General features: G+C 44.4%; 1 protein-coding gene across 1 annotated transcript in view; it reads left to right on the top strand.

Annotated features, from left to right (window-relative positions):
• abl2 (c-abl oncogene 2, non-receptor tyrosine kinase) overlaps positions 1 to 15,667 on the top strand; it is a 35,163-nt gene extending 19,496 nt beyond the window's left edge. The window contains 9 exon segments of the mRNA XM_038794656.1: positions 2,833 to 2,917; positions 7,390 to 7,417; positions 7,419 to 7,439; positions 7,441 to 7,563; positions 7,797 to 7,981; positions 8,693 to 8,845; positions 9,585 to 9,674; positions 10,367 to 10,528; positions 11,297 to 15,667. Of these exon segments, the coding sequence (XP_038650584.1) occupies positions 2,833 to 2,917; positions 7,390 to 7,417; positions 7,419 to 7,439; positions 7,441 to 7,563; positions 7,797 to 7,981; positions 8,693 to 8,845; positions 9,585 to 9,674; positions 10,367 to 10,528; positions 11,297 to 13,005 (2,556 nt within the window). The 3' untranslated portion in view covers positions 13,006 to 15,667.
• The last annotated feature ends 213 nt before the right edge of the window (positions 15,668 to 15,880 follow it).

Below are 15,880 nucleotides of genomic sequence, written 5' to 3'. Positions count from 1 at the left end.
GGGAAAAGAAGATAAATAAAGAGAGGATCTGTTGGGGAGAGCTCGCAGAGAGTTCCCACGCTCCAGCGCCATCTTGTGCTTATTGAAGCTGTATGGACCAATAATTAGAAATCCCAAGTTATTTAAAATCAGGATATTGGATCCACAATGCTACTGTGCTGCCCTTAATTTCTGATAAGTAATTTAACCAACAGCTTTTGTTTGAGGATGGACCTTCTCGTGGTCATTACGCCTCTATTCATCTTTCACCCACTATATGTTCAGAAGAATGAAGATGGTGGGATTTAAGGTGAATCCCATATTTAGAAAATGCTCTTTAGGGCATTAACCACCTGCCTTTCTACTTCCTATTAATTCATGTTCTCATGGGTTTTGTTCCTGACTCCAGCAACCTGAAGAGATTTTCACTAAAGGTGTTCTGTATGAAATTGAAGCAATGGTTTATGGGCTTTAAACTTTCTAACTAGTGTAGCCATATATCACTATTTAAGGACAATTTTCAAATCGAGTTTTTAAAACCATCTCTGGTTTTAGAGTGTGAAAAATATGTTGAGAGAAGTCTCAAAAATGAGAACACTTTAGAAAGATGAATCCAAACCCGAAAGTGATTTTGGTATTAGGGGCAGGGCAAGCTCATGTTCTCAAGAGGATGACATCAGCCAAGTTGATTTCCACATCACTTAACCCAGAGGGAATCTGATGATTGTTTTCTTGTCCGCACTTCCTGAAATCTACTGCTTCTCATCAGCAGATTTGCAGGAGATGAGTGTAGGGTGTCAGCAATCATGTGATATCACTGTCAAATTACACCAAAGAAGTCATCAAATGATGTGGTTTTACAGCACAAAAAGAGGCTCTTCAGCCCGGCCACCAAGCACCTATCTAGTCTAATCCCATTTTCCAACACTTGGTCCATAGCCTTGTATGCTATGGCACTTCCAAAGTGCTCGACTAAATTCTTAAATGTTGTGAGGGTTCCCGCACCTGCCACCCTTTCAGTCAGTGAGCTTCAGATTCCCACCATCCTCTTGTTGAAACAGCTTTTCCTCAAATCTCCTCTAAATCTCCTGCCCATCACCTTAAATCTATGTCCCCTGTTCATTGACCCCTATATTGAGGGAAAAAGTTCCTTCCTCTCTACTCTATGTCCCTCATAATTTTGTACACCTCGATCAACACCCCCCCCCCCCCCCCCCCCCCCAAATCAGCCTTCTCTACTCAGGAAAACAACCTCAGCCTAAACAGCCACTCTTCATTGCTGATACGCTCCAGCCCAGGCAACACCCTGGTGAATATCCTCTGCAATCACATCCTTCCTATAGTGTGGCAACCAGAAGTTCACACAGTACAGCTGTGGCCTAATGAACATCTTGTACAACTCCATCATAACCTCCCTGTTCTAATATGGTATGCCTCAGCTAATAACAGCAAACATCCCAAATGCCTTCTTAACCACCTTATCTACCAGTCCTGCTACCTTCAAGAATCTATGGACATGCACCTCAAGGCTCCTCTGGTCCTCGGTAATTCCTAACGTTCTACCATTCATTGTGTTTTCCCTTGCCTTGTTAGTCCTGCCAAAATGCTACACTTTTCAGGGTTAAATTCCATTTGCTGCTATTCCTCCCATCTGACCTGCCCGTCACCATCGTCCTGTAATCTAAGACTTTCCTCCTCACTATTTACAACACTGGCAATTTTCACGTAATCTGTAAACTTACTGATGATACCTCCCACACTTCACATGTAGATCATTAATGTACACTACAAACAGCAAGAGACCCAGCACCAATCCCTGCGGTATGCCACTGGACACGGGTTTCCAGTAACAAAAGCAACCTTTGGCCATCACACACTGCCTCTTGCCACGAAGCCAATTTTAGATCCAAATTTCCCTGTATCCTGTGGGCTCTTACCTTATTGATCACTCTCCCATGTGGGAGACCGTATAGGTTACAAAAACATGCTGAATAATTCTGCATGGGAGTGCAAGAATTTTAACCCTCAAATAGCAAGTAGAGAATGTTTATGGGGTTCAGGGAAAGACGGTGCCTATATGTATAAAGACAACGTTTCTTCAGGTCTGCAAGGTTTGCTGCTAAATTTTATTTTTCTTGTACTCGTGCTGAACTTAAGATGGTGTAAAAAACATTTCGCTATTCAATTTGCTAGTGTCTTTAGTAAATAGAGCGTAATTTAGGCATAAGGATGCAGTTGCAAAGCAAATCTGGGGCAGTAAGCATGACCTTATTAGAATTCTTGTGACTTCATATGGAAGGAGTAAACCGAATCTGGACACATGGAACAGAAAGAAAATAAGTGAGCATGCTGTATGTTCCTGCCCTAGCCTACTTCAAAGAAGCATTGAGGAAAGCTGGGAGCAGGCTATTCAGCCCACACTGGTTCTGAGTAGTGCACAACACTGTCAACCCATGCTTTTAGTTATGATATGCAGATGACATGCAGATTATCTAACTAATATTCTTGCCAAAGTTGTTGCAAGACACAAACTATCCAGTCCACATTCTTTTCTCGGGTTAATGCATTGTACAGGGCAGACCAAGAATCTGATGAAGAATGCCATTTTTCCAAACAGTATTGTTGCAACGAAAATATTGCTTAAAACAAAGCAATGCTAAACAGCTGAGGTGTTGGTGTGTTGGAAATGCTTTGATTCTACGTTATCTTTGGCATGCTAAGTTTCATGTCCAGGGCTGAATGAGACTAGGTAGTGCTCGTTTGTAGATGATTCACATGTTTGCAATTTGCACCAAATATGGTACATCTTGCCAGTTAGTAACAAATTGTCTTTCCCCCCCCCCCCCAACAAAGGAGGACACAATGGAGGTGGAGGAATTCCTGAAGGAAGCTGCTGTAATGAAAGAAATCAAACATCCAAACTTAGTTCAGCTACTAGGCAAGTGTTTCTTGATTTGTTGTCTTCTGATGAGAACTAGTCCTGTATTGATAATATAGCAATTCACCATTTGGCTTGTCGATGAATATTTATTTTATTCTATCCTGCCAACTCCCTCCTCTGCCTGAGAAAAGCGAACCTGTAACATCTGAATTGTCGGTGCAGTGAGTGTGATCAAATTAGGTTTTATATATTCCGTTAATGCTGTACGTTAAATGTTAAAACCTGTGCACATTTCAAACTATAGCATGACTTCAGCAGGTTAGAAGCAGTGTGTGAGGATCAATTTGAGCCTTTGAGTTGGGAGTAGAATATTCTGTGCTGTGAACATTTTCTTCAAATGTATGTTGTGTCAGACTTCATTCAGTGACAGCTCTAAGCCAGAAGGTTGAGAGTTTGTGCCGTGAACACATAATCTAGGCTGACGTTTCATTGCAGAATCTGAACTCTGGACTTCCTGAGACGGCCATGGAGTGAGTGGTCGCAAATTTGGTGGCTCCTACTCGAGGTGGAATTGTTTGGTCCTTTTCACCCGATGTAGGGGGTGTTTAATGGTGCAAAGTGGATGAACTGAGAGACAGGAATTCTGCTCCGGATCATTTTATGATTTACCAAATGAGAAGTGTAACGAGCAACGGGCAGCAGTCTAGCCGGGAGGACTTTCGAAGTGTGACAGAGGAAAAGATGGCGGAGGGCTCTGGGGTGTCGTTGACTACCCAATGGTCTACTGAGCAATTGGTGGACTTTTCAAGAGCCAAGTTCCAGTAGCAGAGGCAAGAGGCCCTTGAGGACCTGGCTCATGTAGTGGTGCTGATCATGGTGGCTGTTGAGAGACGAGAGCAAAGGCTGGAGGTGCAGAGTTGGGTACTCCAGAAGGAGTTGGAGTCGGTGGTGGATCGCAAAGACTGGTTGGCCTCATTGGAGGCAGAGATGGTACTCATGGCGGAGTGTCAGAAGTGGTTGAGAGGGAAGGTGGAGGACCTGAAGAATCGCTCCAGGAGGCAGAATCTCCGGATTGTGGGGCTGCCTGAGAGGATTGAAGGACGCAGGCCACAAAGTATGTGGCGAAGTTGTTTGAGAAGCTGGTATGGGGGTGTGCCAGCCACAATGGGGGGTGTCTTTGACTGTCCCCACCAAGGTGGATTGAGTACACAGAGTGTTGAGGAGGAGGCCGAAGGCGAGGTAGCAGCCGAGGGCGATGGTGGTGCGGTTGCATCGTTTTCTGAAAAAAGAGACGGTTCTGCGGTGGGTAACAGGAGACGAGAGAATGTACCTGGGAAGGAAGCGTGGTACGTATCTCCCAGGACTTGGGTGCGGAGTTGGTCAAATGGCGGGCTGGGTTAACGGTCAAGTTACACACACGCGCACACGCACACACACATAGAAGTGACGTTACTGGCAATCAGGATAGAGGACTGTGTGCCGAGGTGATGGGTGCAGACCAGATGGGATTGTGAAGGGACGGCAGCTGTCGTGAGCGTACTTATTCGAGGTGTTGCGGCGGTTTGGGTTTTGGCAGTCTTTTGTGCACTGGATTTGGCTGTTGTATAAGGCACCTATGGCGAGTGTTCACACTAACAGGGCCAGCTTGGAGTACTTTTGGGGTTGCAGTGGTGGATGAGCATGGGTGTCCACTCCCCCTGCTGCACTTTCCCCGGCCATTGAGCCCTTGGCAATGGCGCTCAGGATCTCGAGGGGGTGTAGGGGTATTGATTGAGGGAGTGAGATATCCCCAATTAATGCCCAGGGACAGGAAAGGAATTTGTGGCCGTGGGGGGGGGGGGGGGGGGGGGGGGGGGGTGCCGTCTGCTGCTGCAGTTGGTAGGGGTGAGTTTTTGTTATCTTGGGATACAAGTGGGGCAGAGATGGGCGTAGCTGCATAAGTTGAATTTGGCACCATTGGCAGAGGGAATGAAGTTGGACTTTTTTTAGAAAATCTTTTATTGAGGCATCTATTATTTTAACAATTTTAAACATCAGGTCTCAACAAGAAAAGAAACAATATAACCAGCAGCCCCCCCCCCCCCCCCCCAAAATTAACAAACCCCTGAAACAAACACCTCAAGGCAAATTTAATTTTCTCAAGTCAAGAATCCCTGCCATGTCACTGACCCAGACCTCTGACTTCGGGGGTTCCGAGTCCCTCCAGCCTAGTAAGATCCATCTCCGGCCACCAGTGAGGCAAAGGCCAGGACACCGGCCTCTCTCAACCCCTGAGCTCCCAGATCATCTGACAGACCAAAGATCGTCACCTCTGGATTCAGCACCACTCTCAGCTTCAATACTTCTGACATGACGTCAGCAACCCCACGCCAGCTTCGGGCATGCTCAAAACATATGGACATGGTTCGCAAGCCCCCCCCGCACAGCGCCCACACTTATCCTCCACCCCCTCAAAGAACCTATGAAGTCGGACTTTTAGGAGGTTGGATGTGCTGCCATTGTCTTGGCTGGTTGGGGCCTGATAGTAAGGATGATGGTGTTGCCGAAGTTTTTGTTTGTCTTTCAGAACTTGCCGGTCATTGTGCCCAAGTCCTTATTTTAGGAAGGTCAATGGGATAGTTTTGACTTTTGTGTGGGCGGAAAGGGTCTGCGGGGTAGGAGGGTGTTCTTGGAGAGGGATCGAGGTGGAGTGGGGGGCTAGTGTTGCTGAACTTGCAAACCTTTTGTTGGGCAGCAAACATTGCAATGGTTTGGAGATGGACGGTGGAGGAGCGGTCGGTGTGGGAACGGATGGATGAGGCCTTGTAAAAATGGACCCGTTTGAGGGCAGTATTGTTATTGCCCCTTCTGTTCTCACTGGCCAGGTATTCAACGTGCTTGGTAGTGGTATCAGCATTGAGGACGTGGAACCAGTGCTGGCAGCATTTTAGAATGGAAGGCATGTGCCTGTTGCTCCCGATTTGCGACAGTCATAGGTTTGCTCCGGCGGGTTTAGATGTGAGGTTCCAAGGGTGTTGGAGGGAAGTTTGCAGACCTAAGGGGCATATCAGTTGTCAAAGGGGAACGGGTTCAGGTATCTGCAGGTGTGGGGCTTTATGAGGAAGGATGTGCCTTTGTTTCTGATGGTGCCAGCACCGGTGCTGCAGACAAACATCTGTCTGAGGAGGGAATAGGAGCGGGCATGGTCTCGGATATTTCATAATATTTATTATTGTCACAAGTAGGCTTGCAATAACACTGCAAAGAAGTTACTGTGAAAATCTAGCGATTTCCGCAGTAACTTCATTGCAGTGTTAATGTAAGCCTACTTGTGACAATAATAAAGATCATTATTCTATATGGGAAGCTGTTGGAAGAGAAAGAGCATCCCGGTGGAGGGGGTTGGGGGGTGGTACGTTGGGGGCTGGAATATGGAGTGAGACTTTGCGGAGGGTTAATGCATCCTCATCCAGTTTAAAGTCACACACAGGGACCACATGGTGTCCAGGGTGAGTCAGCTATTTTCAGGGGCGGAGGATAGGTGCTGGGGGGCCAGCGAACCATGTCCACAGTTTTGGGCGTGTCAGAGGTTGAGGTGATTTGGACGGGATTTGCGGATATAATGTCAAAGATTTTTGGGGTAACGATAGCTCTGAGTCTGGAGGTGGCAATATTTGGAGTGCCGGAGGATCCAGGAGGAGGCCTGTGTATTGGCCTTTGCCTCCCTGATAGCCTGGAGACTGGGTTGCAGGACTCTGAGCCGCTAAGTGTAGGGGGTGTGGGTGAGTGATTTGGCAGAGTCCCTTCACTTGGAGAAGATCAAGTTTGCTATTAATGGGGGGCAGAGGGCAGGGTTTACCTCAAGGTGGAAGCTGTTCACTGATTTCTTTAAGTAATATTGAGTTGTCAGTGGGGTGGGGGTTTCTTTTTTCAGTTCAGGATGGGTTAAAAGTTCAAAAAGGGGGGCAGGTGCCAGAGTGGCAGCAGGTAGAGTTTGGAGGGGGGGGGGGGGGGGATGTTTAAGTGTTCACTGTTGCAGCGGTTGGTTTGTGTTTTTTCTTATTCGTTATGTATATATTTGAAAATGCCGTCAATAAAATATTTTGACAAATATAATCTGACTCTGAGATGCTGTCTTCTGAATGAGATGTTAAATCAAGGCCCTGTCTGTCCCCTCAGGTGGATGCAAAAGATCCCATGAAACTATTTGAAGCAGGGTAGTTGAGCCCATTGTCCTGGCCAAAATTTGTTCCTCTACTGACCGGTTCAAAATCACATTTTCTGACCATTATGTCATTGTCATTTGTGGACCTTGTTTGAAAACCACATTCCCTGCCTTACAATCGTGGCTGAAATTCAAAATTCATTCTGAAATGCTTTAGGTTGACCTTGGGTCGTGAAAAGCATAAGTTATTTAAATAATTTGTAGGTGGGTTACAGACAAATAATCAACAGTGTGCATGAGCTGGTTGTTATTAAAACAGAGTAATTTTGGTTATTGTTTACCTGAAGAGTGCAGATGGAAATAATGTGACATTTTTTGCCTTTAGGTGTTTGTACTTTGGAACCCCCCTTTTATTGTCACTGAGTATATGCCCATGGAATTTGCTGGACTACTTGCGTGAGTGCAACAGGGAGCAGGTGAATGCTGTCGTGCTCTTGTACATGGCCACACAGATCTCCTCTGCCATGGAGTACCTGGAGAAAAAGAACTTCATTCACAGGTCAGGCACTGCAAAGAATACAAAGCACACAGTTTTAATAGCACTGAGTTGGAGTCTCTCCAAAATATGCTCGCATGATGGATAATCCTTGAGAATTCCATAAAGATAATGTTAAAATATCTCTGAAAATCCATTGAAAGTTTAACATTTAGGGGCTATATATTATGCTGCTGAATTGCTTATGCAAATATTGTGTGGACAATTGTTATGTTGCATTTGTTTCTTCATTCCAGAGACCTTGCTGCACGTAACTGCCTGGTTGGTGAGAATCATGTGGTTAAGGTTGCAGACTTCGGCTTGAGCAGGCTAATGACTGGTGATACCTACACTGCCCATGCTGGAGCTAAATTCCCAATTAAATGGACTGCACCAGAAAGTCTGGCCTACAATACCTTCTCAATAAAATCTGATGTATGGGGTATGTACTGTATGAGGATTTTATGAGCATTGCACTCGGCGACAGAGCTCAGTATTGTTAATTAGAGCTGAACTCTGACTTTCACCTTGGGACCCTAGGTTAAAATTCAAGGTAGCTAGTTGTTTGTTCGAGAGGGAAAAGAAAAGCCGCACTCTGTACAATTCCATCCCTGTTGGAAAACCATAGTGTCAGTTTTCTTTTTTTCGACAAGGATGTGGTTCTCGCAGAAAAGAATGGAAGATGGTAAAATTCTGTAATATGTTCAACTTTCGCCATCATTGGGTGGGTGCAATGACTGTATGACATGTTTTGTAGGCAGTTTATGATTTAACTGTAGAATTAGGAATTTATTATGAAAAGATAGTAATACAGGCAAAGTATGTGGCTTTATGATTGAATGTGAATTGCACCTGCACATCCTAGTTGAATTATTCACTCCAATTATCCTAGTTTCACCTGAAGATTAGTTTTTGCAATGCCAGTGGATGAGCTTGTGTTGTGCATTAATTAATACTATATTGTTAAAATGCTAATTTTGTTCAAATTAAACATTATTTCTTTATCATATCTGAGACAAGTAATAGGGTGTTTCTCAGGTATTGAATATCACAGATCATATTTTTAGTAAATGCAGCTCAAGTGATGGTTCATGCTATGTTTGAAAGATTAAATGACGTTTATCAAATCGTCTATCTTTACATTTCTTCTCAGCATTTGGAGTGTTACTGTGGGAAATTGCCACCTATGGGATGTCTCCATATCCAGGAATTGATCTGTCTCAGGTCTATGATTTACTTGAGAAAGGATACAGAATGGAGCAACCAGAGGGCTGTCCACCCAAAGTCTATGAACTGATGAGATCATGTAAGTAATAACATGCCAATTTTGACTATGGCAGTGGCAGTCTTTCAGCAAATATTAATTGTGTGTTTTTTACTGCCAAGATATATAATCAATGGAAATTATGGTCCAGATGTTCCGGTGTCTAAATAGTCGTACCTTGGAGGTACCCAAGAAGGTGCGCTGGGATACCCCTCGGAAATCCCCACACGGTGACTGCGCAAGAATTGCCTGGGATGTTTTCTGTGTCTGGATCCCTCCGTACCTCTGATTTAAAATCAGAGACTTGGATGGTTCCAACTCACTTGGCAGAATAGTTACCCACGAAAGGTTAGAAGGATTAAAACCAGTTTTAACTCCGAGATAACTTTAAAAGTGAAACCCCAGCACGCCATGTAACACACCAACTGCCCCCCCCCCCCCCCCCCCCCCCCCCCCCCCCCCCCCCCCGGGGCTGTACCCAACCATCTTCCCCCTCCCCGACTTCCCTCCCACCCACCCCACAGACCTCCCATACAGCCAACCCCTGGACTCCTCCCCCCCCCCCCCCCCCCCCCCCCCCTCGCCACTACACACACCCTTATCCCTCCCTGCTGTGATTACCAACTTATCATAAATTTTCTACAAAAATCTCTCTAATCTATTTATCATATTGCACAAGTCACTTTTAAAACCTAATTCGTGCTGCTCAAAAAGTGAGAACTGTTATTCATGTGGCGAGATGACACGAATCAATGCTGTCATATGCGTATTTTCCTCTTAGGCTGGCAGTGGAATCCCATGGAACGCCCATCATTTGCAGAGATTCATCAAGCATTTGAGACCATGTTCCATGACTCCAGTATTTCGGAAGGTAAAAGAAAACTACTTTTAATCTTTTCCAGTGATCTAGTCCTTACAGGACTCAACATGGCAGTCAGGTCTGTGTTGTTCCAAGAACAAACAACAGTACTGTCAGTTAGTCCCATGAACATAAGATTTGTATGTGGATCATACTTACTTTGAGGTATAACTTTGTCTGTTCCCACTGTGCTGCCAAATTTAGACGCTTGTTGATCCTCAGAGGAAACGGTCAAGTCAACATTGTCACCATCAGGCAGACAAACTGCTTCTGATTCCTGAATTGGCAATCTGTAAGCAAAACAGCATGTGTCTTTATGAAAGAGGCAGCTGTGACATATTGAGAAACTGTCACCTTATACTCAGTGGCTACATATATAAATCTTATAAAGACTGCTGAAAAAATTGTAGAATCAATTCAAGGCGCCAAATTCCATTTTTTTTTTAAATTACATTGAGAAATAAGATCAGCATACACAAAAGGGTGTGAGAAGACTGTCCAGTATTTCCATGCTCACCTTGTACATTAGATAAGGCACTGTCAGATAAACCATGTCCAATAGCTCCAATGCTTGCTCGTGTGCGCTCTCTTTCACTCTCCACCTCTCTATCACTCCTCTATCTCATTTTTATTTTATATTTTTATAAGTTTTGAAGACTAAAACCAGAAATTCAAACTTGTCAGTGCTCCTTTTCCTCTGGCAGAAGTTGCAGAAGAGCTTGGAAAAACTGCTTCTTCAACTGTGATCACCCACCAGCTTCAGTTACCCCTGCTCCCAACAAAAACTCGAACACTAAAGAAAAATGCAGAAAATAAGGAAAACATGGACATGGATCATCCTGCTGTAGCTCAAACCACCGTGCCAGGTACTTGTGTCACCTTTTGGTTGTTTTTTGCATTTTCTCCTTTTACGTTTGCCCCTCTCTGTCCTCTCCCCTGAAAGCTATCTCCCTTGAGCTAGGTTACCAGGTGAACAAGTCACAGTCATGCCCAGCCACCCACTCCCTGTAATTGCCAACACACTGTGTAAATGATCAAAATAGCCCAGATGGCAAAATTCTCTTTTTCCCCAATAATATATACAAAAACAGTTCTGTCTAATATCTCTCTCAATTTATCTTGTGCTGTTAGACACATGTAGTTTGTGAAATAAGCAACTTAATCACAAACCTTGGCAGTTTACTTTGTTTAACTTTTAGATACAGTACAAATCTGGTAGACTGAAGTTGATTTTTACAAGTCACACTTTTTCTGAAGAAATTGCATCACGAGTAGGATCTTGGAAAAAATCTCAAGCAACGAACTGTGAATTTGGTTGGCTGTAACATAGAGTGCAGAGTTGTTTCTCACCTAGAGCTTCAGTTTTAATGGCATTAGGAACTTAATGTGAAGATGGCTCATTTAAAAAAAAAACAAAGTGTGCAATGTTACCATGCGAGTGGTTATGTTAATTTAGAAGCTAGAAAAATATCTCAAGTTTGTAAGATTGCAAGAAAAGCTAATGGCTGCAAAGGGGGAAAATTAGAACATGAAAATTGGCTGGAAACAACCATGATGAATACAAATTGATTGTGTACTTAAATGTTTTCTTCCACATCAAGTTGCATTTATTTTCATTTTCTTTTTCTCAATAGGAATGGGAACAAACACAGCCCCATGTAGCATCTCCCCAGCATTGCCTCGTAAGCAGAGAGATAAATCTCCTAGTGGTCTCCTGGATGATAGCAAAGAGACCCTGTTTACTAGGGATAGAAAAGCTGGCTTCTTCAGTTCCTTTATGAAGAAGAAGACTGTCCCTATGCCTCCTAAGCGCAGCAGCTCCTTCCGAGAGATGGAGAACCACCCACACAAAAAATACGAGATAACGGGTAACTTTTCTTCTTTCTCGTCTTTTCAGCACTCGGAAGGTCTCACATTTGTCCAGTCGCCTGCTGATGGGAATCACACACAGGCTAGGTGCTGTGGAAGGGGTTCTGTGCAAAGAAATGGTGGTGTAACTAGTGGAGGGTGGGCAGGACTTGCAGGATTTTTCACTCCACGTTTAATAAAAAAGACGCTTGGCTTAAAAGCTGGGAAGCCTTCGAGTAATGATGATTCAAGCTTGGAGGCCACCAAACCTTTCCCTCGGTCAAATTCTACTTCTTCCATGTCTTCAGGGCTGCAGGAGCTGGATCGACTAGCCTTGACTCTTCCTAGAAATTGTCACCGCAACAGAATTCAACTAGAACATCCAGTCCCCATCATCTCTAAAGAGGAGGGACCAGGAAGACTGACAGATCCACTACATAGAAAGGCAGAAGACGGAATTTCTTCATCAAGAGACAAATCAAAAGCAAAGCTCTTAGCAAGGGCTGCTGCAACACCTTCTCTCAGGGCCCATGCAGGCAATGGAGACAGTGATCTTTCACAGAACCTAAACTCAATGCAAGTTGGGCGTGGCGAAACCAATAGTAGTCATTCCAGTCCGATAGGTGTGAAAGAGGATGTGGAGAAGACAAGTTGGACCTCTCCAGTAAAGATTGCTGCCACACTCCCAGCAACTCATAATCATAAAGTCCCTGTTCTGATATCTCCAACTTTGAAGCATGCTCCGGCAGACGTTCAGCTGATTGGAACAGATTCTCTTGGAAACAAATTCAAACTGCTGTCAGAACACCAGGTTGCTGCAGAAAGGGAGAGGCCAAGACTTGTAAAACCAAAATGTGCACCACCCCCACCCCCTCCACCATCACTAAAACTATTGCAACCTCCTTCTAGCACAGGTCTCAACAGCACAGAAACAGCAGAGGACTGCGAGAACTCATCAATATCACAACAGGAGGTTGATATTAATGATGAAAGTGGCAAAAGGCCAATCATGACTGTCTTAGGGAAGATCTCCAGACCATCTTTACCGCCCCCTCAAGTGCCTCCATCTTCATCCATTCCCACGATAGCTTCCTCCAAACTTGCAAATGGTGCCTCTGTAACTACGGGTACTAGAATTTCCTTGCGAAAAACCAAGCTGCCACCAGAGAAGGTGCCAACAGAAAAAATCAGCAAAGAAGCACTATTGGAGTGTGCTGAGCTTCTCTGCAGTGTCATCGACAGTGGCTCAGAGTCCATCTCCAACAGCCAGTTAGTTGAAGCAGGATATCGGTTGCTTGATCATTGTACTGGTTATGTGGACTGCATTACGCAGATGAGGAACAAGTTTGCTTTCCGTGAAGCTGTAAACAAATTAGAACAGAGCCTACATGAGCTCCAGGTATCCTCCACAGCTTCTACTGGACTTCTTACAAACCCTGTGTTCAGTAACTTGCTGACATGTGCTAAAGAGCTAAGTGATATTGTGCAGAGGTAGCCAAGATGGCCATACTGTGTGTGAGGTTTAGTGACTCAAGTTTATTATCTGAAGTACCTCAGCAAATGTTCAGCTCTTCAATGTTTACAGATTCATCTCTTTCGGTCAGTGGAGTCGTTGTTAGAGCCATCTGTGCATAGTGAGACTGCGGGAGGGTTGGGGGAAACATTATCTCCATGTTTTACTGGGTGGAATGCTACTCCTGATATTAAATGCATTTAGTGGGTCCAAAACCAGCTATTTTGAGTTGGGGCCCAGGTAAGCTTCCTCCCCACCCCCACCCCCACCCCGGACAGTTCTAAGGGACTTACCCTGATGAAAAGGAAGTCAAACCGAACGGTTTTAGAAAACCTAATCATGTGGTTAAGTTGAATTATGTTAGTGCAAAATACCAAACCAAGTCTTGTCACTGGACTTATTTTGTGTGCTTGTATCAGTACACTATCCCAAAAATATTATGCTTGAACCAGTTTGCTTTAATGTTATCCAACTGCTGCTTATCAGGTAATGTTAAATCATCACCAATTATTCCCATCACCATCAGCAGTGGTGCAGGTTTCAACACTTCAGGCGCCAACACTTCATCATATTGGAACATGGCGCAAAATACTGCCCAGCTTCACCAAAATATTGGCGAGCAAGTTGTAATCCGCTGTGCCAGGTTTTTCTTCAGCGTTCCAGTGGGCATAGTATGAAAGATCATGTACCCACTATTAATCACTACTGAAATGGTTGTGACAAGACTGCAAATTCAAGCTTAGGCATGTTGACTTCCTCTTCATATTTGCGGATATAATACGGTGCTGTGTCTCATTCAGGAGCAATATCGAGGCAAAACTGTAATATCAGCAGACCTGGAGATTTAATCCAGGTTGATAATTTTTTCTGAGTTTCCACTGTAGACTTCATGGTAACACTACTTCAGAAAGTCCCTCAGAACTGTCATGGGATTAAAGATGTGCCTATGTAACGTTACTTCTCAGAATGGACCTCATGTTTCTATTTTTAAGTGAATGGAACAAATGTTACATGGCAGAATCTGCTGTGACTTCAGAATGACAATGTGAATTGTATTTCCTTGGGATTGCTACGTGAATCTACTGTGTTTGCTGTGAGTGTAGAAAATGACATCCCTAAATCATGCACACAGTCAAGTCAGACCTCTACTGCAATCAATATTTATGACAGCGGCCCCCCCTCTTCCCCCTGCCCCATGTACTCACCCTGTGGTGTTGGAACATCTTGAAGGTCGCACAGGAATATTGCAACTGTTTTTTCTCTGTTCACAGCAATAGATTATACAAAGAAAAGTACACATATTTTGGATTCACTTCTTTAGCCATGTGTTCTCTGCAGAAATATTGTAAAGGAAATTTAATCGGTGACAAATACAGCTGACCATTTCCCATTGTGATGTGACTGTTAAAAGTTTCTTAATCCAGGTTGCTGTCTATAAATTAGAACCTATTAGCTCTGACAAACAGCTGGTTGTCTAATTAGTGACCAGGAAGATGAGTTTTATACTGTCCCTGCAAAGCTTTCCCTTTAAACTTCTAGCATGTAAACATTTAGAGTTCGAGAGAGTCAAACAGTTGTACAGTGCGGAAAAGGCCCTTAGGCCCATCAAGTTTGCACTGACAGTAACTACTCCTAATCCCGCGCTAATCCCATTTACCAGCACTTGTCCCATATCCTTGAATGTGATGGTATTTCAAGTGCTCATCCAAGTACTTTTTAAAGGTTGAGGTTTCCAGCCTCGTCTACCTGCCAAGGCAGTGCATTCCAGATTCTCACCACCCTCTGAGTGAAAAACTGTTTTCTCAAATCCCCTTGGAACCTCCTGCCCCTCACCCTAAAACTATGCTCCCTTGTGATTGACCCTTCAACCAAGGGGAACAGCTGCTTCCTATTTACCCTGCCAAACCCCCTCATAATCTTATACATCTAAATCATACCCCCTTCAGTTTTCTCTGCTCTACAGAAAAAAAATCAAGCCTATCCAATCTGTCTTTAGCTCAGATGCTCCATCCCAGGCAACATCCTGGTGAATCTCTTCTCTACCCCCTCCTGTGCAATCAGCTCCTTCCTATAGTGAAGTGACCAGAACTGCACACAGCACTCCAGCTGCGGCCTAACCAACGTTCTGTCTAGCTCCAACATAACCTCCTTGCTCTTATGTTCTATGCCACGACTGACAAAGGCAAGTGTCCTATATGCCCTCTTAACTATCCTATTCATCTGCACTGCCGCCCTCGGGGATCTGTGAACAAGTACCCCAAGATCCATCTGTTCTCTGACCTTCCTAGTGTCCTGCTATTCATTTTCATTCTCCCTTGCCCTGTTTCTTCTTCCAAAGTGCACCGCCTCACACTTATCAGGGTTAAATACCATCAGCCACTGCTTTGCCCATCTGACCAACTCATCTATGTCCTCCTGAAATCTATGACCCTTTTCTTCACTGTTAACTACCCTACCAATCTTGGTGTCATCTGCAGACTTGGCTATCACCTCGACATGTTTCCTTGAATTCCATGTGCTTCAACCTTCTCAATCAGTCTCTCACGTGGGACCTTGTCAAAGGCTTTGCGAAAATCCATCCAAACTACAAAAACTGCACTTCCATGTACACATTTGGTCACTTTCCCAAAAATTCTGTTCCCCCCCCCCCCCCCCCCCCCCCCCCCCCCCCCCCCCCCGGTGGCCAGGGAGGAATTAGAAAGTTGCTTCAGAGCACCTGCAATTTGCTGCCTCACCGCCCAAAGTCTGGAATGCAATTCATCTGGCCTGGGGATTTGCCTATTTTTTTTAATGATTAATTTATCAGTTTTTATTTTTTTAAAATGCATATACAACGAGGGACCAGTATCCCATTCTT

This window comes from Scyliorhinus canicula, chromosome 4 (genome assembly GCF_902713615.1).
Source record: "Scyliorhinus canicula chromosome 4, sScyCan1.1, whole genome shotgun sequence".
Classification (NCBI taxonomy): domain Eukaryota; kingdom Metazoa; phylum Chordata; class Chondrichthyes; order Carcharhiniformes; family Scyliorhinidae; genus Scyliorhinus; species Scyliorhinus canicula.
Note: the sequence above shows the minus strand (reverse complement) of the source record. Positions and strands in the feature narration are given on the sequence as shown.